The sequence below is a fragment of the Xiphophorus couchianus genome, chromosome 21 (genome assembly GCF_001444195.1).
Source record: "Xiphophorus couchianus chromosome 21, X_couchianus-1.0, whole genome shotgun sequence".
Taxonomy (NCBI): Eukaryota; Metazoa; Chordata; class Actinopteri; order Cyprinodontiformes; family Poeciliidae; genus Xiphophorus; species Xiphophorus couchianus.
The window spans coordinates 14903079-14931007 of record NC_040248.1 but is presented as its reverse complement, the minus strand read 5'-3'; the positions used below and the strand labels follow the sequence as shown (position 1 = coordinate 14931007).

The window sequence follows — 27929 nt, the reverse complement described above, 5'->3', positions numbered from 1 at the left end:
CAATAAAGAACAACTTCTAAATTTAATTTGTTCTCCCCTTTGATTTTCAGATTTCTAAATTTCTAAATACATTGACTTCACTTGAATCAATCAGCGGGGGTTCTGAAACTCGCCTTCAACACACCCAATACAAATTGATCTGTCTTTAGTATTTTTCAAGAGCCACAACTAAAGTGAATGTTATCAATTTCTATGTCTGGGCAGCTTCAGTCACAGGCCTTTTTTCCAAAAAGCATTTGTATTTATTTTTTCTCTTCCACTCAAAAGCAACCACGGCTAAGTTAAATTGTTGTTTAAATGCTCTAAATATTTGAATAATATCAGGTATTAAATTATCCCAAAATTAACAGATGAAACCATTTTTTGTAAAGTTGCATCATATGCCCACTAGATGGAGGTAGACATCTGGCTTTGCAAACATGATGGACAGGCTGCCCTCGTGTGAAAATGCAGATTTCTGCTCTTGCTGACAGAGGACAGAGGATTTGTTTCAGCATTTTTACTTCTAAACCTTTCACTTATAACACTTAATGCCTCACCCATTACATAATCATAGTTGTTTTTCTATTTATAACAGATGGACTGGATTCAGTTAAAGGCCATGCAACTTGTACTCTCACAATACTGTTTTAATGTATTTTTGCTCTGACTTAATTTAGCACATTTTATATGGAAGGCAAACAGCAGTTGCATGAGAAAGTGGCAGGAGTTTATCTCTCTTGCAGCTTGGCTTTGTTTGCACCTCTGTCATTTTGTGGTCGGAGCAATTGCCAAGCCCCTTTTTTGGGGAATTAACAGGAATTGTGGAGCGCTGTACTATAATGATGGTTTCCAACTTGACTTTTTCCTGCTATTCCAGGAAGTTATCCCCGGCCTTCCAGCAAGCCTTGCTGTCTTTCTGCAGAATGTGCTCCGAGAGTCGACTCGGAGCCGAGGTCAGCAACACAAAATAGCGGGAAGATGATCGATACATTTAAGGGCAGCAGAAATTGATGCGTGTCCCTCCTCCCTCCAGGTGTCTCGCATAGCAGACAGCGAGGAAAGCGTGATGCTGATGCTGGGCCGCTGTCTTCCTCACATCGTCCCCAACGTCCTCCTTGCTAAACGAGAGGTACTCCTCCCACCCACCGTTTCTACTGCCCCTCTGCGCTTCTCTTTCTCGCCACCCTGTTTCCGATCAATCACATGCATTTTGTTTTAATATCCAATAGATGCACACAGAGCAGCAGGACTAAGCAGGGGGATCATTTTGGGGAGCTCCAACGACTTGATCATCTTTGATCTATACTGTGCCTATGTTGGTACTAAACCTTTAAGTCTAAATAAACAAAAAATTTATTAGCTTATTTTTGTTAAGCAATTTTTTTATGTCTGTATATTTTAGATATCAATAAAAAGACCTAATCTTCCTATCAGACTTTGCTTAACGTAGTAAAGCATGCTTACACACTTCAACATTGCAGAAAGGTTTTTTCCATAGAGTATTTCTTTTTTCTTGGATATGTTTTTCCTTCAAGTAGTTGTCGAAATCCAGCATACCTGTAGCGTGACAGTACACACTGTGTTGGAGACTTCTAGTCTTCTGGAGGTTGGTTTGTTATTTAAATGTCAACCCACAAAATTTGTGCACCGTTTTACAGAGTACTTACTTACTTAGCACATAAACATTCTCAGCCTGTAAATCTCCTGCTACCTTGTGTCTCATCTATTGATTTTGAAATGTCATCCTGTTTTAAGGAGGCATTCGTTTTCACTTCATCGTCCCCATCGTCATTTCTCTGCTGCTACTTTGGATTGATCTGTCACATTTTGCTGGCCTTTTGCCTCTTCACTGGTTTTTATTTCTATTCCTCTTTTCGTCTCACTCATTCTCTCACTCTCATGCATGCCTCTCTTCTAGAGAATGGTTTCACATCTTTGCCAGGTGAGTCTTTCACGCACTCATCTGCATGGTTCTGACGTGTAGATTTAAGCGACTTATGGCCAACTTTCCCCTGAAGCTACAACTGCTAAGAGAGGTGACAAATAAGTGCATTAAATAAGTAAATACATAAAGAGTGTAAGGAAATTCAGAATTATTTCCCATAGCTTAAAAAATTCTTGAGTTTTGCTATCCTGCTGTACAAAGTTTAGCAGTTTTAGCTTTTTAGGGGTTTTGTGTGATTTTCCTGCTTATTTTCCACTAGTTGCTGAAGCTTTTCTATTCCTGATGTTGGAATATTCTGGTTGAAAAATCCATACAAGTTAATTAATTTTAATCATGTTAACAACAAGTGCAGTTGAAATCAGAAATGTACATACACGAAATAAAGACACTTTTTATTTCTCACTATTTGAAGTTAAATCAGACCAAACTTCTGTTTTAGGTCACTTGGAATTAGTAAAATTACATCTATTTGCTAAATGCCACATTAATAAGAAACATGTGAAAGGAAACCCAAATGGTTTGCCTTTTGTTTTATTGTTTTGTTTTGTTTGTTTTTTTACCTTTTAAAGCACTTTGCGTGCGTAATGTGCTCTATAAATAAAGATTGAGTGATTGATTGTTCCAAGTCATGAATTTCAAATGCATTACTACCAAATACCGTTGAAATGTATGTAAGCTTCTGATTTTGTTTACATTATCTCCCGGATTATTTAGATTTCTCTGACCTATTTTCAAGGATTTTTTTTTATTGTCATGCCAGCTTTGCTTGTTTGTGGTACAAAATCTGGACTCAGGTCCCAGACTAAAATTGAATGCGTAAATAAATAATAAAGTCATTCTACGTTACCTGAAACTAAAGAAGTTTGGTCCAATTTAACTTCAGACAGTGATCAGTGATAAACAAGGGTATTTGTTTCTTTTTATTTGGTGCATGTCAACTTTCTGGTTAAAACTGCAGAGATATTTTTTTATTTATTTATTTTTATTTTTTTAACTGTCATGTTTCACTTTGGATAAATATTGATACCCCATAAACTCATTTACATTTGTCATGTTTCAGCACAAACATCTGTCTATTTTATTGGAAAAAAAATATTATGTTCCAGCACAAAGAAGTAAATAACTGAAGAAAAGTTAGTTTTACAACTTTTAGAACACCACACCATTGCAAGAAAAGACTCACAAATCTTTGTCAGTAAAAATTTTGAAAGCTTTCCACTGATTCTCAATTTATATATTTTTATCCAGAATTATCCTGTATGTAGCTCCTCCCATCTGCCCATTAACTCAGACCAACTTCATTGTTTCTGCTAAGGGGAAAAAACAGCATGTTCACATTATGATGCTGCCACCATCATGTTTTTCTTTGTAACATGTGAAGGGGGACATTTTCTGCAGCCACAGCATTTTGAATATAAAGATTTACATTTTGTTGGCTGAATACAAATGCACACCTCACTTTTCAGATTTTGTTGGGAAAAACGTGTTTAATTACTTTGCAGTGCTCCATCACAGTGTGAAAAGTTCATGAGGTATGAATACATTTGCAAGGTCATTGCAGCAGTACTGAATCAGAATTTAAATTTATTTCTGTCCTGTTGGTTATCTCAGAGAGTAGATAATGATATTGAAGAGCAAGTGGTATAGAATCGGGGGAGGGAGTGTTGAAATGGGTCAAGCAGTAACCGTGGCTCCCCTTAAGCTAAAACAACAGACACCTGCACAGGTGTACACTCTGACTACCTGCATGCAGTTTGTGTTTATGTCTGTCTATTGTACACAAATACAAAGTATTTGAATCTTCGAACCGTGTTGAAACGTGATACGTCACAATTTGTGATTGTCTAAAAGAGGTAAGTCTGGTTGTAGTAAATTGCAGTTTCACTGCTTTGCATATCGCCTTGGCAATGTAGGTGTAGTGAACCTCAGGCCGTTAAGAAGCTCCTAATCTCCTTCCTAAATCAAGGTAAACAAAGCAAAGGGAGAGGTTGGTGAGAAATAAAATTACAGGGAAACACTAATCCTTTGGAGCCCCTCTTTAGTGTTGTGGACTTTGCTCTGTGTCAGTTGGATTCACAGATCATTACCCCATGTATTCATAAGCAGAGGCAGCTGCTCACACTTTTACTTTGCAACTTGAAACTTTGTGCCCACAAGCCTGGGGACCAGACTAAAGTCACTGTCACATTCACAAGCCTGTAAATGTGAATGTGAAGGCTTGTAAATGTGACACCCACTGAAAAGCAAAATATGTTTGACCTGAAACGGTGAATTGTTTCAGACTGCCTGCCACCTGGCTTTGTTATTAGACTCTGTAAATCAGTAAACATTGTGTTTCAGGTACAAAACTGTATTGTAGTGCTGGAATTTGAACTGCATCCAATTATTATTATTATTATTTATTTATTTTTTGTAGTTTTGTTCTAAACCATCAACTTCTCAATTTCATTTTGTACACCAATGATAATTTTGTGGCCAATTTCCAATTTTGCAGTATTGCAAACATTTTGCTTTAATTAAGTATTTTTCAAAGATGACAATCAGTTTTTTTTTGTTTGTTTTGTTTTTTTTTCACAAACTGAACTAAAAAAATTGTTTAGATCAAAAAAACATGAAAAGGCTTGGGAATTGTATTATTTTCTTGTCGCTATGTATATGAGCCAGACTTACCTAAGACCATTTGATTGCTGCAAATCAACAGCGCTACCAGTTTTACATGGAAAATAATACATATCAGATTTCTAATTCAAATGAATTTGAGAAACACAAGCCATACAGCATCTGTTGTCGAGGGGCCTGACATCTTGGACAAGACAACAATATCTTGTTTGGCATCACATTTGTCTGTGTTGTGCAGCAATTTAACCTAAATATGTTTTAAATTGAAATTCAGTTAATTTAGTCTTCAGTCCTTGAATGTCAGTATGGAGTAGCTCTGGACTTTGAAGAGAAGCATTGAGCCAATTTGTCGCTTGGTCTCATTTTTCGCCACAAAGTTTCCCAGAACAGGTCAGTTTGGTATGTTTAATGCCCTGAAGGAGTCTGTCTTTCAGAAACACAAGGCTTCGTACTCGAATAAAGTCGGGGTGGTTTCAAGGGTCTTAGATGTGTGCGCTCTATGAATTCCTCCGGTCATTTAATCGAGCCTGGGCTGTTGGCTTTTAGAAAACTGCTCTCATGAAGTACTTTCAGAAGCCAAGGCAAAAATTTATTAAATGTGACGGCTAGATTTGTTTGAACTCCATTCCTTTACAACTTCTAAACACATGAACTGATTTCACCCACACACGACTTGTCATTAGCCACTTAAAACCTTCCAGCGATACTTTATTATTGGATTTTTCTTTAGTTTGTACAAATCCGCCAGCCTGGCACTAACTTCACAAGGTCGGTCTAGCTTTGAGCATTGAGCGAATGACTCACCAGAACCCTATCTTTACCCAGTCCTCTCGATAATGTCCTAGTGTCGGTGTTCCGCTTGCTCCTCCAGAGCTTGGCAGGAGAATATTATATCTTCTCGGAAAGGAAGAAAAAAATAATATTTTTAACTCTGTTTGCACTCTTTAATTTTGGTGTGTTTGTAGGGAATGTAGGACTGACCGCAGTTTGGCCATGGAGGCCCTCTATCAAGGGCAACTGAGCACTCTCCCTTCTGGCTAGAGGTCCCATGAACTCTGCCTGAACTCTGGAGTAGAGCTCAGATTTAGGAGGGGAGCATGTTGTGTGTGTGTGTGTGTGTGTGTGGGTGGGGGGCGTGTGTGTGTCTGTCTGTCAGTCAATATCTAGCTGTGTCTGTGTGTGTGCATGCAGTTTGTAAGCTTCTACAGTACGTAACATTAAATGTGTGTGTGACTCCAAAGCTGAATGAGTCCTTGTAAGACCGGCATGATATTTGAGGTAAGCAAGTTTTCAGCGGTATTAAAGGACCCCCTATTTTCCTAAAGTTACCCTATGTGTCATATTCTGCCTGTGATGTTCCAATTTTCTTCCTGTTTTTATTGACCTAACCTCCTCTTCTATTGCTCCTGCTTTTCCATTGACTGACCTGCTCAGTGTCAACCACCTTTTCTTCTTCTTTTTTTTTTTTTAGCTGCTTATGAAAGGTGTTTAATGTAATATGAGACCTTCTGTTTGTCCTCTTCTCCCTCTCAGGAGCTGATTCCCCTCATATTGTGCACTGCATGTCTTCACCCAGAACCTAAGGAGAGGGACCAGCTCCTCCACATCCTCTTCAACCTGATAAAGAGACCGGATGATGAGCAGAGGTAACTGTGTATATTGTAAACATAATGGACACAGGTTTAATTGTTCTGTGTCTTTTTAGGTTTTGCCATCCCGCTTAGACAAAAGAAAATAATATAGTATTCGTCCACTGATGCTTTCTCATATAAGTGGATTTGTGTGCCCGTAGACAAATGATCCTGACGGGCTGCGTTGCATTTGCAAGACATGTGGGTCCCACTCGAGTCGAAGCCGAGCTGCTTCCTCAATGTTGGGAGCAGGTACAGTACATTCACTGCAATCAACACTGTTTTTATTTTTTTCACTTGACGCCACTGAATTTCATTGCCTTTCAAAAGATATGTATACCCTTAGATCTTTTCACATTTTCTCATGTTACAACATCCATCCATCCATTCATCTGTCTTGTTTACACCCTACTCCCTAATGGGATCAGGAGGGGTGCTGGTGCTTATCTCCAAGTGTGATTTCGGGCGAGAGGCGGGGTATACCCTGGTCAGGCCTCATGTTACAACAAGTCTAGTTTATTTGTGTAGCACATTTCAGCAACAAGGCAGTTCAAAGTGATTTACATCAGAAAAACATCATACAGTAGCCAGTTGTGTAAGCCATTAAACACTAAAGTTGGGGACTTTTCAAATTTTTATTGGTGTCACATTTGGAAGGCCATGTCTCGTTTTCCTTCTGATTTGCAGTTGTATGAAAGACAAGTGTGTGAATACATTGATGGTAATGCGAGTGAGCTCACAAAATGTAACAAAGCTGTAGCGGTGTGAAGCATCATATGCGTGTGTCAAGTTACCGTATATTAATAATGGACAGATTCAACCATCAGTTAATTGCATATGTAATGTTTTACCTTCTTTCATATTTTACTCTAGACAAAAAATATACTTTTACTTTCTTTTAAGCTATTTTACAATTTATCCAAGGTCAAAGGTCAAGATTTTTAATCATTTTATTTATTTTGAGTGCCTAATACCCCATACAGATATATATTTAAATGTAAATTATGCAAGAAATGTCCTAATCCTTGATGTAAATTATAAAGAAATCACTTTGTTTCAGCCAGAAATCTTTTTAGTGCTGCTCTCTGATTATGAAAATTGCTTTCAGTACTTTGTGAGAGACCCTGGCAGGAATGAGATAGCAGTTTTGTTTTTATTGCCACCTGTGCAACCACACTCATGATCAACAGAAAGCTATTGCCGTGGCAATAGCCGCTGCCAGCCGTCCAGAGGCTGAGAATCTGCAGACAAAGACAAACTGTGGTTTCCACAGGGTCAGCATGTTTATGACACTCCACTTGTTTCCATTCCATTGTGACTGCAACCCCAGTCTGTCTGTCTTCCTTTTCAACTTATGTTCCTCTTTTACATTCAACATTTGTGTGTGTACATTTGGCCTCCACAGATTAACCACAAATATCCTGAGAGGCGGTTGTTGGTGGCTGAAGCCTGTGGAGCCTTAGCTCCGTACCTGCCTGTAAGTTTAAACTGAGCACAGAGTTCAAACGAGGATTATGTAGTTTTGTTGGTTTCTTTTTTCTTTTTTAAAACCCTCACTTCTTCCCTCTTGTTTTCAGAAGGAAATCCGTAGCTCGCTGGTGTTGTCTATGCTGCAGCAGATGCTGACTGAGGACAAGGCTGACATGGTCAGAGAGGCTGTGGTCAAAAGTCTGGGTATTATTATGGGTTACATTGATGACTCTGACAAATACGCCCAGGTAAATATCCTGGGAAAAGGAATGTAAATCATGGCTTTCTTTTTAATCCCACTCAACTGATCCACACAAACTGCCGCTTTATCCTTTGCAGGGGTTTGAGTTAATGCTGCTCTCGCTTGGGGACCCATCAGAGCGGGTGGTCAACGCAGTCCACCAGGTCTTCATTCCTGCCTTCGCTGCCTGGACCACAGAGCTGGGCACCCTGCACACTGCACTCATACCTTCTCTGCTGGCTCGTATAGAGAAACTGCTTACAGTTGGGTTTCTGTGTGTTGCTTTATTTGGGTCTGCTGTAGTTTGCTTTTCATGCTAACCGAGACTTTTCTCCGCAGCAGGGAGAACACGGACTGGATGAGCACAAACTTCATGTTTTCTTGTCAGCTCTCCAGTCCCTTATTCCACCTCTGTTTGCAGTGGTGCTGCAGAATGCACCCTTCACCAGCAGAGCCAAGCCACACGAAGACATACCTGCAATAGAAGGTAAAATGCCCAAGAATGCATACACGTCTCTGTTTACAAAAATTGCAATAGGTCAGCAGAAGCTCTAGCCGAAAGATGGGGTGAATGAGCAGCGTTTGTCTGTCACCCAGTGACCCGGTTCCCGAGACCGGCCTCTCCTCTTCAGGACATGGCTATCATCATTGGGAACAGAGAGCTGCTCAGCTCCCTGCTGCTCCTCTATGACCACCAACTGGAGCATGAAGGAACCACTGGCTGGGAAAGCCTCCTGTGGGTGGTCAACCAGCTGTAAGATATACACACATGAGCACTTAATGTAAAACCTACCAGATAAGGGGAAATTAACACAGATTTAAGAAGTTCAACAAAATTTTAATGATTCATTTAAACTTGTTTTTGAGGATTTCAAATAATGTAAATAGATACATTTAGACTGTGGCTTGCACATGTATACTGCTTGAACTTTCTCTAATTTTGGCAATGTACTGCCACAAACTACACTATTTTATGGAAATTAGAAATGATAGACCAACATGTCATATAAGCTTTTCAAAACATAGAAACTATAAACTCCGTTAGTAGTTTATGGGAGACTTGTTCCAGAAAGCTTTTATTTGTGACTGCAACATCAGCTTTACGGAGCAGTGCTGAATACATGCCGCACTTTTCAGATTTTTATCTAAAAAAGAAAATTGGGAACAGTGTATCATTTGTCGGTGTCTTTCATAAAATCCCAATAAAATACAATTAAGTTTATAGGTGTGACGAGACAAAGCATAGAAAGTTTAAACACTATTAATATTTGAAAGCACTGTTTTCAGTAATCTGTACATATTAAACATTGTATTGAAATTTTCACAAAATCGTTAACTTAAGTTCTGTCTGTATTTTGTCCAGCCTTCCTCAGCTCATAGAGATTGTGGGTCGTATCAACGTGACGTCATCAACCTGCGTTCACGAGTTCTCTCGCTTTTTCTGGAGGTTCTGCCGCACGTTTGGCAAGATCTTCACCAACACTAAGGTAAACTCCATCCAACTACCACGCTTTAGTTTACTGAGTTGTCATATCAAGGAGTCATGGTTTTCTCTGTTGGTTTATTTTATGAGTCTAAGTTTCAAGTCTAGTGCTATTACTGTATCAAATGTTTTAGTTTGTTGGCTTTTAAAGCTGTGCTAGTATTCACAGCAAACAAGCTTTTTTTCCTTTTTTCTAAGACTCACCATAGATGAGTGACATGGATGTACTGTATGTGTCGTCTGGTTTGTTTAGGTGAAGCCTCAATTCCAGGAGATTCTCAGACTATCAGAAGAGAATGTTGGTGAGGGCTATTTTACTTTCTCTCATTTTTTTGTGTGTTTATATATTGTTCTAAACTCTCTCAAGAGAATGTTGATAGATGAAGTTTAAACTCCAGACACAATTGATGTAAACAAGCTATTTGGAGTCAGCGTTGGGTGTTCCCCCTCTTCTTCTTCTTCTTGTTTCTTTTCTGTTGTTGTTGTTTTTAATTCCAGACATGTTTCTGCAGTTATAACGGGGTCCTTGGTTTCATTTAGCTGCCAAGACATTTAGCGTTGGTATTGTGGCCATTTATGAAATGTGTTTTCATCTGAAACTCTGTCAGTGTTGAGGTTATCCTGATCTTTACATAGCATGGGTCTTATTCTGTGGGTTTCTGGAAGACCACAATACAATAGAAGTATAATCAGGCCACATTTCTTTCAGGCAAAGTCATGGTAGCAAATGTGGGCCATTATGTGATTCACTGCCAATCATCTCCCCATATATGTATGCTGCTGTTTTTCCATTTTAATAATTGATCAAGCACTATGAAAGGATGCTAAAGCGCATGTGCATTGGTTTGATGTAATAGGTTGATCATTATACGTTGCTTTAGAAACACATTTCTACAGAAGGACTATTTTTATTTTCTTCTTTTAACTTATTCAAAAGCTGAATTTCTTCCATACTATTTTAACATTAGGTACTGTTGTTTAATAAAACAATTTCCACTCTGTGTAGTTCACCTAACTTGTATTTTTCATTACTCTGTCAGATGCCTCAGCAGGGAACGGCATACTGACCAAAGCTACAGTCCCAATCTATGCCACTGGAGTGCTGACATGTTACAATCAGGTAACTTTAAAGGTGCATCTCGCATCATTAGCATCGGTATCGACCGACATTAGTAATATTTTAACATCTCAGTCTGATAAGTTTTTTGATCAGTTTTCTCTCGTATCATAACAGCAGTATTAATCTGTTTTAAGCCCAAATTTTCATATTGGTGCCTCGACGTTTTCTAAAAGTACATACATAGGTGGATATGAAAATGCTAGTATATTAGATTTGTATGTATTCAGATGATGTAACTGATCAAATCTATACAGGAGGAAGATCGCAAGCTGTTGGTGGGTTTCCTGGAGGATGTCATGACGACTCTGTCTCTGTCTCATGCTCCTCTTGACAGCCTAAAGGCCTCCTTTGTAGAACTTGGGTAAGACACAAGACACACAAATACATATAACATATTGATAATTAAATACATGACAGCTAAGTTTGTCATTTCATGTTTTTGTCCGTGTCAGTGCCAACCCAGTGTATCATGAGCTGCTGCTGACTGTCTTATGGTACGGGGTTGTCCATACGTCTGCTCTGGTGCGGTGTACCGCAGCACGAATGTTTGAGGTACAAACTGAACTCTTATATTGTTTTTTATTCATGTACCAGAATATTTTTTGTCACATTTTTACTAAGTCAATGAAATAAATAATGTAATATGTTTTATAAGCATCAAAGAGTAAATATAATCTTCTTTATTTATTGTACTTTAGAATTATTTGTAGTTCTAATTTATTAGATTATTTTTTACTTTATGTAAGTTATTAATTATAAAGTGACTATATAATTCTACTACATCTGCAAGTATTTGTTTTAATATATGTTCAATATATGTTTTTAAACATATATTTACCTTTCTGCAGTATGCATTTATGTTAATGTTCATCTATTTGCTGTAAATGTGCTAGCTTTGCTTTCTGCTGCTGTTGCTGCTTAAGATGCATATGATATTAAGTTGTTGCGTCTTTTGAATGTAAGTGAAAACTTTAGCAAAATGTTCTCAGCACTCTGGTTCCAGCTGTAATGGTTAAACCCTCCTCAAGCCAACGTCGGATCTTTCACTACACAACGATCTCAGAAGTTGCTATAAAAATACCTGCTCTGTGTTGAAGCGCTGAGGTCAGCAAACTGAGAGTAGTCTGTAATGAAAATGACCTAAAAAAAATAAAAAAGAAACATTATTTTTACTGTCAGAATTTCAGGCCCTGTAGAAACAGACATTATTGCTGATCTGCCATAATTTCCTGATTGGGATGCTTGAAACCTCTTGAGGCAAAATATTCAAACTGAGGTCTGTGCAACCTTTAGATCAGATGTTGGCATAAGGGTCTAGTTAAAGCAGTGGAACTTTGCTTATCTTTACAATTGGGGGAGGAAGAATGGGAAGCTGTTTTCATGTCCCCCTGTTTTGTAAATTTCGTACCCTTTCCCAAAGCACATCACTGTCCCCATCCCATAGTGTACAGTTGTCCACCATCGGTAGGACTGTGGATTGAGGGGGAGGGCCTTTGCCACAGATGCCAGATCAAATTCCCTGCTTTTTAAAATTTCCTGATTTTTAATTGGATGGAATAATGTGATCTGGAGTCTGTGGAAAGAACCCACGGCTTTGAGCTCGCTTTACCGTAGTTGAATCTGAGCTAGAGTATGAGTGGGCGTGTGTTTGAGTGTGTAAAACTGTATGTACACACACTTGCCTGATGTGTAGTGCCGTTCTGTGCCTTGCAGCTATAGTTCTTGTCATTGTATATCACTTTATTTCTATCTTTTTTGTGTTTTTTTTTCTTTTCCCCTACTTTCTTTCTTTCTTTTGCTTTTTTGTTTTGTTTTTTTGTTTTGTTTTGTTTTTCTTCTCTGTCTTTTGCCGGTGTTGCTCGCTCTTGTCCCAAACGCCCCGCCCACCTATGTGACTTCACGGCTGGCTCTGTCCAATCCGATCAGCTGCTGGTGAAGGGGGTGAATGAGACGCTGGTAGCTCAGAGAGTGGTGCCGGCTCTCATCACACTGTCTTCCGACCCTGAAATGTAAGTGGATCAACAGTAAAACAATGCTGCGTCTCTTTCCCCCTTCTCTCCGCCGCCTGAGAACTATCGCACTAGAACAAGTCTGCACCTTCGGGGAGCAAATTTTACCGCAAAACCCGATCACTTCTAACGGCATTACGTAATCCCTCTAAGATTCAGGGTTTCAGTGAGACCGTTTGCCTTAAATTGGCTTTGTTTTATAGTTTCAAGAGGCTCCTGTTTAGGTTTGGGCTGTGCTAGGGTGGTTCTACTGCGCAGCCACTGTTCACACGAATTTTCTGCAAGTGTTCGTCATCAATCTGCAACACTAGCGCATGCCAGCTCTCATCGCCTCATCTGTCTTTTAACACTAACCCATTCCCTTCAGATCGCTGCATGCAATACCGTCCAACAGCATTACCCCTGCATGTTCATTTGTTACTCCCAACCCCTCCTCTTCCTCCCCCACCCTCTCCTTGTTGAAGCAGGGCATCTTCTAAAGGATTCTATTGGTGGTTGGTTATATTTTTTGCCCCATCTCTCTATTTATCCTGTCACCCTGTTCTTTTTTTTCTTTCACTCTAAAACCTGTATTATCCCCTCTATCTCTGCCTTCTCACTTTCACCTCTCCTTTCCCGTACCTCTCCCACTCTGTCATCCTGCTGTGTGGTGGGTTTGCAGTTGGTTCTTCGAGGCATGAGTGAAGCATTAGTTGACCGTCGGGCGGCTCCAGCCCTAATAACACTGTGCAGTGGGCCTGAATTGTGAGTTAATCAATGCAAAAACAGAAAGAAAACTCTCAAATCATTGTCATTTTGTTGGCTGCATCCTTACAGTGTAACCATACATGGTTTGTTTGTTTACATTTGCCTTAGCAATGCCATATGTTGGATAATATTTAACCTGCAGAAAGATGAAATGGAACTGAAAGACTTTTAATGACAAAATTTGTAGCAACCCTGTTGGAATGCAGCCTCTTTCATATCATCATTCTATGTAAATACACGTTTGTACATACAGTTGGCATGAGCTTCTACATTAAACCTGTACACAGTTGTAGTATTAATATCTTACTGATTGTGTGTAACTTAAAAAAAATGATGCACAATTGGCAGAATATGAGAAAAGAACAGAAATTAAATATTTTTACAATTTCAGTAGCCATGAGAGGATACCTATTTAACCTCATTTAACAACTGCTCACCAAAGAGCAATTACCCAATATTTAAAACGGCTCAAGTAAACTATATTATTGATTGCAATGTGCATCAAATTTTACTACCTGTGCTTCAGATGGATCTACATAACTAGTCGGTTTAAGACAAATGTGCTGTAAATGACAGACTGAACATTAGTGTAATTTGAACACATATGCTAATTAATCTCATGGTCCATTTTACTTGGCAACTATCAGATTAAAAAGGATGTAAAGGTTTACGGTTGGGAATTGTTAAACTGCTTTGCACAGTTTAGGATTTAGTTTAAGATGACTGAAATATCCTCTGGAGTAGATCCCAGTTTTATTAGTCCTTACTTCATCCAGACATCTTCCTTCTCCAAACTATAATAACCCGTCAGAGCCCATTTGTGCTCAGTGACAAAAACTCAGATGCACATAGACAGAATCTACTGTCCGTCTTTGATGCACATTCTTCTTTGTCATCAACTATCTTGTAGTCGCTTCCCCCAAATGCAAGAAATTAAACACCATAGGTAATCGTTGGACAGTGTGGCACACACTGGCTTAGTAGTCTGCACTAATGGGCCTCAAATGCTATCAATTACATACTAACACACTGACTACTGTCAAGTACTCCATAGACCCTCACTTTAGGAAATTTTTAGCTTTTAAGCCATTTTATAAAGTTGACTGTTATCTTTTGTGTGTTATTCATTAGTTAAGAAACGACTGACTCTGTCTCTCAACTCAACACTAAATGTCAGGTTTGGTTTGATGTTATCTGCAAATTGTTGCTCTTTCTGTTTTAAAACCCTGAAAACTCAAGGCAGGTGCTATAATCTTGCATCGCTGTCCTCATTTACCAACCATAGGGCACATTTTTAATACCTTACCACAATTCAGCCGAGTTAATCATTAGTAATGAGACCATCTCCATTGCAAATGCTCAGTCAATAGTAAGCTCACTGCACTGTACAGCAGCAAAGCAGGTCATCCAGCCCAGACTGGGATACCTATACCCAGTCAGGTATAGGTATTGAAGATTAGTTGTCCAACTGCCACCTCCACTTAGCTCAGCCTAAATGTTACATCTGCTCATGATAGAAGCTAAACAGAGCTTGAACAAGCTACACAACAACCACCTCTGTCTTATTTAGGGTTCCAGTCGGCTCATTACACTCTCAAGCACTGCATTTGGATGAAACATAGAACACATGTTAACCACAGTAAACCTACTCCTTTGTGGTTTTGCTCATTGTGGACTGAAGGTGCCACTGAATTAAGGAATGTGCATAAATACATCATTTAAGTTTTGGAATCAGGTCGCAGCTTTGTTTGAAAACCTGAAAGTGGCCTGGGAAACCTGTAGGAGTCTCTCCACTGATGACAGCCTTTGCAGCCACACAAGCCGCTTTAGTGGGATCTGAACGCCACAATCTACTCCTGCAAATGTTTTAAAATACTGGGCATCTTTTTGCAGATAACATTTAGGTCTTTCTGGTTGTGGTTTAAAGTCAAATTATTTAGAAAAATGAAAAACTAACAGAGTGACGCAATAGCAGAAAGTGGTCAGTGTTTTGTTTTGTGTGTTTCCCTGCTGTTTGCAGATCAGTTAGGATTGCCACTATTCCTGCCTTTGGCACCATCATGGAGACTGTCACACAAAAAGAGGTAAGAAAATTAACAGCCAATTGAAACTTTACATTTATACGCTAATGATGCGGTTGTTTCAAGGCAATTTTTCACATCTGTGGAAATTTCAGCTAATACTTTATGTGTTTGTGCGTAGCTGCTGGAGCGTGTGAAAATGCAGCTGGCGTCGTTCCTTGAAGACCCTCAGTACCAGGATCAGCACTCTTTGCACATGGAGATCATCAGGACGTTTGGAAGGGTCGGTCCTAACGCAGAGCCGCGCTTCAGAGACGACTGTATGCACCATATGCAGCATAAAAACCTCTCCCGTACTTCACAGTCATGTTTTTGCGATGTACACTAAGCTTTTGTTTCTGTCTTTGACTTCTTTGTATCCCTGAAGTTGTTCTCCCGCACCTTCATAAGCTTGCATTAGCCAACAACAGCCAGTCGGTGGAAAGCAAGAGGATTGACATCGCCATCCACCTGTTTGAGGCCTACAGTGCCCTCTCCTGCTGCTGTATCCTTCATTTTTCTTGTCTTGATTCTAGGGCTGCAACTAACGATTATTTTAATAATCAATTATTCTATCAGTTTTCTGATGATTGAGTATTCTGATTTTTGATTGATTATTCTGATGCTTAATTGAGTAGTCAGATAAAACAAAATTGGCACATTTTGCAGATTTGACCACCCAGGTCTTTCTTAAACAATGTTAGAAAAATATTAAAATATGCAAATAAACAAAGAATCCCATTACTTTTTTTTTTTTTAAATAAGAAAATGCATATTTTCTTATTTTGTTTCATAAAATGCAACAACACAGCATTTCTTTAGTGTATTATTGATCATTTGTAGAAAACGATGCATCTTTAACAAAAGAAATACTGTCTACTAGTCTGTTTATTTTTGGGGATTAATATTTGAATAGCAAAAGATTTTTTTTCTTTTTTCTTTTTTTTTTGTACAGAATTTGAACCAGATCAAACTAGAACTGCTACCTTACGAGTTCTGTTAAAATCTATTTACACACACTGCAAAATCCACATTTTTTTTGAAGTTTTGGCTTATTTACTGTTCTGAGGATGGTGGTCTTTCAGCAAATGAACGTGTGTATATGCCAATTAGTAATTACTAAATTAGATGATGATTATTTCCATAATCAATTAATCATGACTAATTCGATTAATCGTTTCAGCCCTATTTGATTCTGACTTGCCATGGAAATTGAAGAAAAACTTTAGAGGTAACCTGTTTAGTTCATATATTTACTCCGTCTTTGTCATGTGTGACTCAGTGTGTGACTGGATAAAGAGCTCACCATGCTGCTCTGGTTTGCTCCTGGATGTTGACCCAGTTGCTGGTACGTATCGGTGTGGTCTCACTGCCTGAGAGTGTGGTTGACTGTGTACGTTGGCTGGGTTTGCCTGTCATTTGGCAGTAGGAGAAAGGAAAAGCAAGCTGTCTCCATTCTGGGGATACGAGTAATTACAGGGTTGGTTCGGTAAAGGAAAGGATGAGAGCAAGAGAAAGTGTGTGAAGAAAAACAGCAGCTCCAATCCTCAGCAACGGTTCTCTGGATAGGATCCTCATTTACGTTGCATTTGCTTTACCTCTTTCATCCCGCTCTTCTGTGATTCTTTTTCCTTCTCTCGGCCGCGCCTTTCCTCCATCTGCCGTGCCACACCCAGGTCCAGAACACACAGACAGAGCCCAGCTGGCCTGAGGTTCATTCCTGTGGATTTTTGTTAGGCTGTCATTTCAGTGCTGTCGTGTCCAGGAGGTGTAGCCCTAACCTCAGAGGGTATACCTCCCACTGTACTTTTTTTTTTTTTCTTGTAATCAGTGTGACAGGCTCTGAAGCTGTACATTCCCATGTCTAAAAATACACGTTTGTTCACCGTTCGTCCCTCGTAGGCCCCTCAAACTTTGACATGTGGCAGAGCCAGGGCAGTTGTGGATAAATTAGCAGCATTACCTTTATTCCACTTTTCGTTTTCAGTGGCAAGAAGCCTGCCAGTGAAAAAAAGAATCTATACCTTTTGGGTCTATTTTCGTTCCTAACCTGCAAGGAATCAACCAGAGACACAAATTGCTTTTCTGCAGAAGAGGGGAGCAGAGCCAGACGCGGAGACCCGCCGTTGAACACTGTCTGGGGTCAACTCCGTCGGTTCTTCGTCCCTAACTGCCTTTTATTATGATTACAAGGAAGGAGGTTGGGCTTTTTCACACAGTCACACAAAAGATTGATGAAAGACCTTTACTACAGGATGTTCTGGAACCTTCTGTGGACATGCCCTTACAAGGGCACGAGGCTGACCGTTACCAATCAGTTTCACAGGCAGCTGATAACACAGGAATGTGTTAACGTTTCTAGCCTCCAGGCAAACACCCAAGAAACAGTTAATATACCACAAAAGAAAGAAATCAAGTAAACAACACACAAAATATTAATATGAAAACATAACCTTTCAAATAAACTCATAAGTAAATGAACTTAGATAATTTTTCTAACAATACCTTTAACAGTGAAAGATACAGAACATTACATTTTCTCAGTACATTTACTGTCTGTATTTTATTAATTCACATAGATGCTGAAAATATCTAAAAATGAAATAAAAAATCTTGGGTTTGAACAGAGTTAAGCTCTCAAAATGTTTACACATTTAGCAAAGGAGAAACATCAAGGCTATATAAAATACATTTTTGATTCAACTTTAAAACTATATTAGCATTTGATTCTGACAAAACAACTTGATTTCAATGGTACAAGAAATATTTCTTACAGGTTCTATCTGTTCCTACTCAAAAGATTAAAAACCTTATTTTTTTTTACCATTGTCGAGAACCGGAGTCCTTGACTTGCATCAGTCAAAGTCAATTCTTTGTTTTTTAGGGGTTTTTGTTTTGTTTTGCTTGGGAATGTTCCTTTAAATTGACTGTACGTTTCTTATGTAAAGTGGTATAATTTTCTGCACAGAAACAGAAAAATGTAGTATTCAGCTATTGTAAAAATAAAAGTAAACTTTCCCATTTATATGTGAAAAAATTGATACGTTTGAAATAAAAACAGAATGGAAAATGGAAAATTTTAAAAGCATGGAATTTAAACCTGGAACTCATGTTTCAATTCTGACTGTAGAAAGCCATCTGTGTATTGGTCTTATAGGATGGTCTTAATCAGTGACTATTTTTCCTCCCAAGAGGTTTGGGGGAGTTTTGATCAAATAGTTTCATGTTTGTTGAGTCAAATTGTGCATCCCATGCTTCCCTGGGAGTTCTTCTGGCATAAAATCATCTACGAAGGTCCCTCAGTCTGGCAGCTCCTCCACTGTGGTCTGATTGGTTATGTACCGATTGCCTCTTTGTAAGATTCTCCCATCAATGGAGGCAATATCTGGACCTCATTCACAGTGATCACAGCCCTCAGTGTGCCATGTTGTGCTACCCAGGCAAGTCAGATCTAGCTCATATGTCTATTGTTTTTAAAATTGCGCAAAAGTCCAACTTCAAGTGAAAGTTGTTTTTGTTTTTAAAAAAGCATTTACCTAGAGACAGTCCTGTGCTGAAGATCATTTTCTGAACTGGTGTAGTTCAATTCTTCTTAGTCACATCACTACCACCCACTTTGACAGATGAGTTATGTCTAAACTATGATAACTTTTGAGAAATTTTAGTAAAGACGGACTGATTAATTCAAACAACATGAGCTGCTGAAGTGGTATGCACCAGAACTTAGTATGGTATGTGGTAACAAAGAGTCTGAATCATCATAGCGCTGGAGTATAGTTGTTCTTTGTGTAACTTCGTCTTTAAGCTATTAATTGAAACCACATTAAAATGTGCTATAAGACAACAAAATCTGGAAACTTTTAAAAGCCTGGAAAACCTTCTATACACAAATACATTTGTGATGCTTTAAATGAACCGGCGCTAAGATTTCTTTTCATTCTCGTCCTTAACGTGTTGCGTTGTCCAGTCATTTCTGAGGAGGTCATGGTCAACCATTTCCTGCCAGGCCTCAGGTGCCTGCACGCTGACATGGAGCAACTGTCTCCAGAGCATGAGGTCAGGAGATGCACAGACACACACACACCCTCACACGCCCACAGACGCTCATACAAACAGGGGATTTCTTTTTTTTTTTCTTCTTCTCACACATCTCAAATTCACACACACGAATATATGCATTCTCAAGAACTGCTGCACCTTGCTGCCTCATTTTTTTTTTGTTATTCATAATTCCCAGGATATCCGTCTGGCTCTTTACATCTTTCACGGAAACACTCAGACGCACACCTAAAATATTTATTTTGGTCATCAAGTCTCACGCTATCCAGTTCATGTGAGCATTTTCCCAAGGTGACTAATGATCAGTTGAGCCGTCGCTCTGTACATCTGCTCTGTCCCTGTGATTCTGATACCAGGGTTTAATTATGTTTTCAAGGCATTAAACAAATGCAGCATCTTAGTTTTGTCAAGTTTAGTGGACTATTCAGCATCTTGGAACATCCAGTTAAATTATGTCACGTGGAGGGTACAGATGGAGTTTGTGTAAGTCATTTCAGTGTTTTACAGATGTGACATTTCAGCTCAAACTATGTTTTTCCAACAGGTGATTCTAGGGTCTATGATCAAAGAGTGTGAAATAAAGGTGGAAAACAGAGGAATTTCTGACGCACAAGGGTGAGTCTCTTCACTGCGAAATGTTTTTATACGATATTTAAACATTGTATGTCAAAAATGATGCATATCCTTCTCAATAATCAGAGTTTGTATAGATTCGAGCGAGGATTCTAGCAGAGCCAAACCTAAACCTTTCATATTGTTAAAATTAAAAGATGAATTTACACCTGAACCCTCCATGGTTGTGATAACAGCTGTAATCTTTTTCATCTTACGATTATAGAACTGCACCATATCACAAGATATTTCATTTTAAGCATCATTTTAAAAAGATTAACTGTTTCCAGTTTAATATGTTTTAGAAACAAATACTTTATTATGTTAGACAGGTACATCTTCATTCATACTGTAATAGTGAGGCCTATACAGCCATTCTGTCCTTAATTGTCATTATTTATATAAGAAACACAAAGAGAGCAGCAGTAAGACAGGATTTATTTATGATTTCAAAACGAATACAAAATCTTTACTGAGCTGGCATGTGATCTTGTGAAGATTAGCAAGATTAGAGAAGTTAATCTCCATTTGCAAACTCCTCATAATGTAAATAGTTGTATAAATGGTTACAGTTTCCTCGACGAGGATTACTGTTGTTGCCGTGAATAACAATATGAGACGTTCACTTGTCATAAAAAAAAAGGATTAGATTTTTAACTTTTAAGTTTTAAAATTCTGAACTGACCTAGCGTGGTAAAAATCAGCCCCTTGTTCTGTGCTATTTGTTTTGTACAAAGGGTTTGATTGCTTCCTGGAAGCGTGGATTGTGTTGAATCGCCTAACTACTAACGTTTGCCCGTGATGTACATAATGCGCCAGATCGATGCAATGACGGTTACTGAAAGTAATCTGCACTGTAAATCCTCCACTGCGAATAGAGAAGTGCCAAGTCGAACAAGGCGGCTCTTAATGTTAATTCAATATTTAGAATTGTGGCCAACATGGACTGAACGGCTTCCTTCATTTCCTCCGCTGCCAGTGCTAAAACTACAGGTAGGCAACAATTCTAAAACGGCGCAGAAAATCGACTTCGTGGTTTACAATTTCTCCTTTTGTTCGCCAAGTGGCCTGGTAGAAAAATTTCTACCAGAGAGAATCCAAACAAAGGGGAGGAAGAACAGATTGTGCTGCAAGCGAGAATTTTTAAGTGGAGATGCACAAGAAGGCAATGGCCAGGCTACTTCTGACCCATCAATATCAAAAAAATAATAATAAAAAATCAAATTCCATTCACTGGGTGATTTTTCTTCGTGCATTTCTTGTTATTACTGAAATTGTTTGTACTTTTCCAATATTTATAATTAATTTACAAGCCATTAAATTTGTAATCATTTCACTTAAACTTTTGACATGTAGAGAAGTTTCTCTGGCATGTAACTGGCATGTTGATTGATCTATTCCTTGTAGGAGCAATCATCCTTTTATGAAGATTCTAACACGGGGGCAAAGAAGAAAATGAAAATGAAAGTACTTTAAGAAGTTAGAATAGCTGAAAAAGCTGAGGAGTCTTCATTTGATCAGCAATGAGCTTATTAACCACAAAACCTAAAGTATTTCTATGCCGATACAAACACAACGTTCAGTTCTCCTGGAACATGTCTAAAAAATATTTGTAAGATTTTCATCAGACCAGAAATTCCGACGGTGTTCCACAAAAAAGGAATCGCTCAACTGGAAAACTGGAACCTTGTGAAACTCAAAATTTTCTTTTATGAGTTCTTTTGAACCAAACGCTGTTTGGTAATGCTGACCACTGACCATAGAAGACTCAACATCCTATGCTCATTGGCTCTTGTTTACAGTTGCCGTTAAGATATGATGTTTGTTCTTCTGTTGAGCAATAGAGCAGTTCAGTCCAGCTCTGTTAACTTCTCCACTGCATCAGCCAGAGTCGTAACTAACCCAAAAGAGGAACTTAAGGAGCCGTTGGACTGTAAAGATCAGGAGCGTTTCAGCTGGCACGTAGTATTTCCTCTTTAAAAAAGTCGAGCAGAGGGTAAAACATCTGCCAGTAGTAACGTTAAAGATCGAAATGTTGCTGTTTTTAAAAATATTTTTCAGCTCATGTGATTTCAAAATTTTTATATACAAATTGAAACTATTTTGGCCTTTTTTTTGTGGTTTTTCCTTTAATAGATCAATTTCTATTGCCTCCAGTTTGGTGGGTGAAGATGCCAAGACCAAGTTTCTGAGTAAGATGGGTCAGCTGACCACTTCTGGAGCAATGCTGGCCAACGTCTTCCAGAGAAAGAAGTAACTGACCGACGTCCGATGAGCCGTCGCGATGAACTGACAAAGCCCCCCGTTGTCCCTGGGAGTGTTTCATTTCAGTGAAGAAAGCTCTGGTGCAGCCCAAAGTAGTCACTCTATTGTGTTGTTAAATCAAATGAACGATGAGACGTGAAAATAATGCTGCAGAGATGCGTACTACTTTAAGGAGAACTGAAGTGTTTGTGGGGAGGTTTGGGGCAATTTGCAGTGAAAGCCTGTGAAGTTTTCCCCCCCTTTTTTGCCCTCTTTTCCTCCTTAATTCTTTATCACGACATGCGCAATGTCAAGAACTGAGGGCTTGGCATTATTTGTCAGTGTTAACATTTTCATTTCAGAAAAAGAAGCAAGGGGTGTTAGGCAGAACACTATGGATACGCTGGGAAAGTGATGACAAGGAACTTGAAATGATCACAGAATTGGATTTAATTTGAACTTTTCGAAGTCATCCACTCCAGGAAACATAACTCTGAGCTCATACTGCAGGTTTTCATGAAGAACTTTAAAGAGCACCATTTTGTGGTGGAAGATTTCTTTTTAAAATGAAAAAAGGTGTGGTAACTTGAATTATTTTGGGAAATTAAGGCAAACGTTTGAACTACAAGGCTGTGCATCTGTTTAAAATGACTTATACGGTGTGTCTGTACTTAGAAGTGTTGCCTACTTGAAATTATTCACATTTGTCTTGCCTTTATTTCTTTGAGGTCTGTATTTGACAGCTTCCTATTTTATTGTTTATTTATGTCTTAATGAAGGAAAAACAAACTTTATTCCAACTTCCAAAGAAATTTGCACTTCACTTTGCTTATTTGTTCTTTATAATGGATTTTTGTTGCTGTAATGTGGATTCTTATACATGATGATCATCACTACCTTTCCTCTCCTCCCCCCTCAATTCTGACAATGTAATGTTGAAGCAAACACTGGTCTTAATCATACCTTTTCTGGCCGTTGCATCTTGTCTGTGTGTGGCCGTTTTTCTGATTGTACTTTTTTTTTTTTTTTTTCCAAGAATGTTGGGTTTTAATGTCCATTTTGGAGAAGCTCAAAGAGAAACGGCAAATATCTGTACCATACACTGACCTGAGGTGGAGAGTACTCTCTGTATATTTGAAATTTATGTCATGATGTAATAAATGATGGATTGGTTGTGTACTTTAAGGCACTTCTAGAATCTTTTCTGACTTCTCCCTGCACGGCTTTGAACGGTTTCCTTTTTATGACTGTGGAAGAGCGTTCCACAATCTTGCCGCAGGTGTGAAAAGCTGTAAAACAACCATTTCAAAGGGAGACAAAACAACATGCTTACTGTCGTTCATGTCCAGCTTTTTGATGTGGTCCATTGTGCACTTTGTGCAATAAACCAAAGTCTATTTTATGGGACATTCCCAACATCTTACCCAACATACACCCTCACACACACACCCCTACATCTTTTCTGCATAGGAATTCTACCATTAATGTTAACACGGAGTCTTGTACAAACTTGTTTGCCCTTTCTTGTTGACATTTTAGCCCGATTCACCACATTGATTTGCGTTTTTAATAAAAAAAAAAGAAAAACAAAGCGGCCTTTTATTTATTTAGTGCTGGGCCAGTGTCGGTCGGATGTCTCTGCGTAGAGTAGTATTTGCATATCCAGGCTAATATTCTACAACCATCGCTGATAAGTGACCAGGTGGGTAAATACTCGATTCATTCCAGATTGGGAGGGAAGCGGCTCGTGAAGGCGTGCCGCTGCGTCCGTAGTGATGTGTCTGTGCAGGCAGGTGCCTGTGTGTCATTTGCATTGATGGTGAATAGTTTGCTTTTTCAAAATAACTCTATGTAAAGTTACGGTAAATAGTAGATATGCCTACTGTTTCTTTTTTAGATTTTGCATGTCAGGATGTAATTTAAATAAATAATAATAAAAAAAAACATCATTCAGTGGCTGCCATGTCCTCAAATGAAGTAAACAACCCCAGGTAGATAGCATCATCCTACGCAGGACAGTCCTGGGCTGTTTTGGGGAAAGAACTAGTTTGGGTGATCTAATCGCTTTTGAAATCCATTTTTGGTAGCAAAACTTGAAGAAAATGTCCTCCACGTCAATGTTTCTCACATTGACGTGGAGGAATGTTTGCTTCTTCTACACAATACTGCTTCAGCTATTTCGGGTTTAACATGATTTGTGCACAGTTTTACTTCGTAGTGATCTATATAGGTATGCCTGTCGACTCCCCAGGTTACTGCAGATTTCTTCAAATATTTCTTTAGGTTTCACTGAAACCAGGGTTTCGTCTGTGTACAGCTAGTAGAGTAACTCACTGATTACTTCACAAAGCATCACTTTAAACTACCCCTATAATTGAGCTGAACATGTTTAATTTCCTTCTGGGGTTAATGGAGTAGGTTTGAATTGAAACTCCTACCATAGCATTCATCCTCAGTTCAAATCTACTGTAGATCTTTCAGTATTTATTTTTCAATCTATCTGTTGCAGGTTTATTGCCCTGGTACGCATTGAAAACATTTTATTACAGTGTATAATGACTTTCAAACACTGTCGTGGTCATCGTCAACCCTCCACCACCGTGCTTGACAACAGGTGATAAGTGCTTGTGATTACATGCTGTGATTTGATCTTGACAAACCAGGTGCTGTGTGCATTATGGCCTCTACTGCAGCGCTGGGGTCCAAGTTCTTGCTCGTTTTGGGGAGGAGGATGACTCATGACTCCCATCTGTCCTGAAACAGAAGAAGCCATGCAGATGCAATAGGAAAACCACCGGAACATTGTGGCTGTATCTGAACAATATTATTCCACTCTGTGTGGATATGAGGGTTGGTGTGTATGTTTTTCTTACTTGTGCTCTTGTTACTGTGTCCGTTTGGAAACCCAAAGCAATGCCAAGAGCTTCCTTTGAAATCTGTTTGCAAAAGCAGGCTTTGGATGTTTTGATTTAAGTAAAAATCTGTGTTTTATGTTTCAGTTTATTAGATGTGTTCATATTTTTCTTTAAATAGGACATCTAAAACAGTCCATCTTTATGAACTCTATAAATTGTTGACTTCTGGTGCTTGCAACACAACTGTTATGCTCACAGATTTCGGTCAGCACTCAAGTGTAAAAGTTTTGGCCTGTTTGTTAGCCAAAGAGCTGCAGTTTTGAAACCGATTCTGCAAATAAAATGGAGTGAAATCACTGCTCCTTAGTGGCAGCATTTCAGGTTTAAAGTTTTAGAGAGGTCACATGTGAATTTGTGTAGTTTAATTAAATTCAACTTGAGGTTTTTGATAGCTATGAATTAAATCCTAATTGCTACTGCATACTCACCACAAAACAGCTCCTTTCAGCAAGTTTTTACTGGGACACAGACCATTAACTTTACTGGTAAAATTTCAGCTCTGTGTTGGTGTTTTGTTTTTTTATTTATTTATTTATTTATTTTTGTACCCTGAGCTCCAAAAGAATTAGAAAGCTTGAATGATAATGACTTGGGATTTTGCTTTTGATGTAACCAAGCAATCCTGAAAATATCTGCGAAAGGATATGAAAGTGCATTGACATAGCAATCCAAAAATGCTCACTAGTGCTGCAGCAGTTCATGACTTTGACTACGACCGTGAAGAAATGATTGTGCAAGCATAACCAAGTCCTCCAAGAATGTACAGTTTGATTTCAGATTTGCATAACTGTCAACTTGAAGAGATCATGTTCCCCACTTTCTCCAGCCTTTCATCCCCTCACATGCCAAGGTGGGCTGAGCCATGCAAATTCACAAGGAAATAAATCCAGTGTTGTTTTTCTTTCCTGGGAATAGGGAACAGCTGCATGATTTCCTGGAGGCAATCATTGAACTTCATATAATTTACCTTTGTTTGTTATACAGATGATGAAAACTGTTAACTAGATCCACACTCCAGGAAGTATTTGTTGGCCCCAACCCACACAGGTTCTATGACGAAAACCTAAACAGGAAAGTTAAACCCACCCCCATGTTTTGCCCCCTTTGGCATCTCGATGGGTCCAGCTCTGGTTTCTGTGAGGTCATCGCTCCTCGAGGCTGTGTTGTAGTGTGAGTTTTCACCTGCCGAAGTAACCTTTGTGCGTCATTTGGTGAGTGGGTCTGCGGGTGACCCCTGTGGGTGGCAGTGTCCACGCCACAGTTTTGTATGTGAGCACCTCTTGTGTAAACCAAAAGGTCAAGTTATTTCCCAAAGGTTTTAATAATTCAATGTTCAGGTTTAGTTTTGCTGCCATAGCTGCATCCATTTCATCACTCTATCAACACTATGGCATTAGACCTTTATCCAGAATTTCTGTGCAAAGTTTTATGAAAATTCATTTAAGATAATTTTTGTTTTCCAGAAAAACCATCTTGTGCTAGATTTTACTAAATACGGTTCGAAATGTCAAGATTATGTTGCTAAACTGGGACAAATTTGACACAGTCTAAAATGATGAGATATGTCCTATTCACTTTCCCTAATTGCTAGCAATAAAAATTTGCTTGTGAAAAACTTTCAAATGTCTTTTTAATTTCACGCAAGCAGTCTCTCCTGTATTGAATATAATCTGTAAATGAAATGTGTGCATTTATAAACCACGCAGCCCTTTATACATGTGCTGAAATTACATTAAAAATGCTTTACTTTTTTTGTGAATAAACAAAAGCATTTTCTGTGTGGTATGAGCAATAACTTATCTACCCAAGGATTTTAACCATGGAAAGTCTTTGCTGACCTGACTTCTAATTTAGGACGTGTATGCAAACAGGCCCTAAATTCTAAAAAAAAAAAAAAAAAAAGTGCCGATGTTAGTGCCACCGATTGGTGGAACATGGAAGGGAAGTCTTCAGGTTTTATCTGGTTTAATCTGCAGTACGAGTTGTACAGGGGGTATTTGCAACGTACAAAAAGCAGAGCAATCACAATTTGGCTTTGTACTGTAGCTACTGAATGTTTGGAAAGGGTGATCATTCGCCAGTCAAAAGGTTCAAGGAATTAAAAAAAATGTTGTATGAAGTAAAACTGTTTGACTTTTTTTTTTTTTTTACATAACACTCATGAGTGGATAATACTGATCATATGTCGCAAATTACCCTATCAAGCATATATTTTGGACATCCAAAAGCGGATGAACGATTTATAATTACTACGTCTGCTACTACTACTACTACTACTACTACTACTACTACTAAGAAGAAGAAGAAGTTTTTTTTTTTTTTTTGATTTTTAACAAAACATTTATTATACAATAATTTAACAATACATTACGTAATCAGGTCAAGCATACTAAAAAAAATCACAATAAATAGTTACAATAACAACTGGTTATATTTTAGTTCTCCTTGATTTGAAATGGTGCAGAACACATTGTTAAAACCCCACAGTTCTAAAAAACCCTTTAAGAAGAAGAAGAAGAAAAAGAAAAAGAAGAAGAAGACAATAAAACCCTAATTAGATTCTGAAATCTCAATAAAAATCGCAACATGGCCACCCGTGTCTGCATTTTCTTGCTTCTGTTCTGGCCTCTTTTTTTCTTTTCTTTTTTTTATACCTTGATATAAACTTCTACAAACAAGGAACAGCGTCAAAATTAAATAAAGTGACAAGGTGCGAGGGAAGTCTTTTCTGCATTTACATGCATCGACAAGGTAGGAGGAGTTTCTATCTTCTCCCAGTCCCTCGGCTCACT

At 38.6% G+C, this 27929-nt stretch overlaps 1 protein-coding gene across 11 annotated transcripts in view; it reads left to right on the top strand.

The window, feature by feature from the left end:
* relch (RAB11 binding and LisH domain, coiled-coil and HEAT repeat containing) overlaps nt 1–23407 on the top strand; it is a 33120-nt gene extending 9713 nt beyond the window's left edge. For 3 of the 11 annotated variants that reach the window (XM_028005002.1, XM_028004997.1, XM_028004994.1), the window contains 22 exons: nt 860–935; nt 1016–1111; nt 1901–1924; nt 6080–6192; nt 6339–6429; nt 7583–7654; nt 7755–7895; nt 7987–8151; nt 8228–8375; nt 8486–8642; nt 9252–9375; nt 9625–9673; nt 10412–10491; nt 10746–10852; nt 10944–11043; nt 12418–12500; nt 15268–15331; nt 15450–15588; nt 15696–15812; nt 19275–19363; nt 19911–19981; nt 22115–23407. In XM_028005002.1, coding sequence (XP_027860803.1) covers nt 860–935; nt 1016–1111; nt 1901–1924; nt 6080–6192; nt 6339–6429; nt 7583–7654; nt 7755–7895; nt 7987–8151; nt 8228–8375; nt 8486–8642; nt 9252–9375; nt 9625–9673; nt 10412–10491; nt 10746–10852; nt 10944–11043; nt 12418–12500; nt 15268–15331; nt 15450–15588; nt 15696–15812; nt 19275–19363; nt 19911–19981; nt 22115–22235 — 2227 coding nt within the window. In that variant the 3' untranslated portion in view covers nt 22236–23407. Of the gene's footprint in view, nt 1–859; nt 936–1015; nt 1112–1900; nt 1925–6079; nt 6193–6338; nt 6430–7582; nt 7655–7754; nt 7896–7986; nt 8152–8227; nt 8376–8485; nt 8643–9251; nt 9376–9624; nt 9674–10411; nt 10492–10745; nt 10853–10943; nt 11044–12417; nt 12501–13161; nt 13245–15267; nt 15332–15449; nt 15589–15695; nt 15813–19274; nt 19364–19910; nt 19982–22114 lie in introns of all 11 variants that reach the window. The other 8 variants (XM_028005005.1, XM_028005004.1, XM_028005000.1 and 5 more) reach the window with 5 other exon arrangements.
* The last annotated feature ends 4522 nt before the right edge of the window (nt 23408–27929 follow it).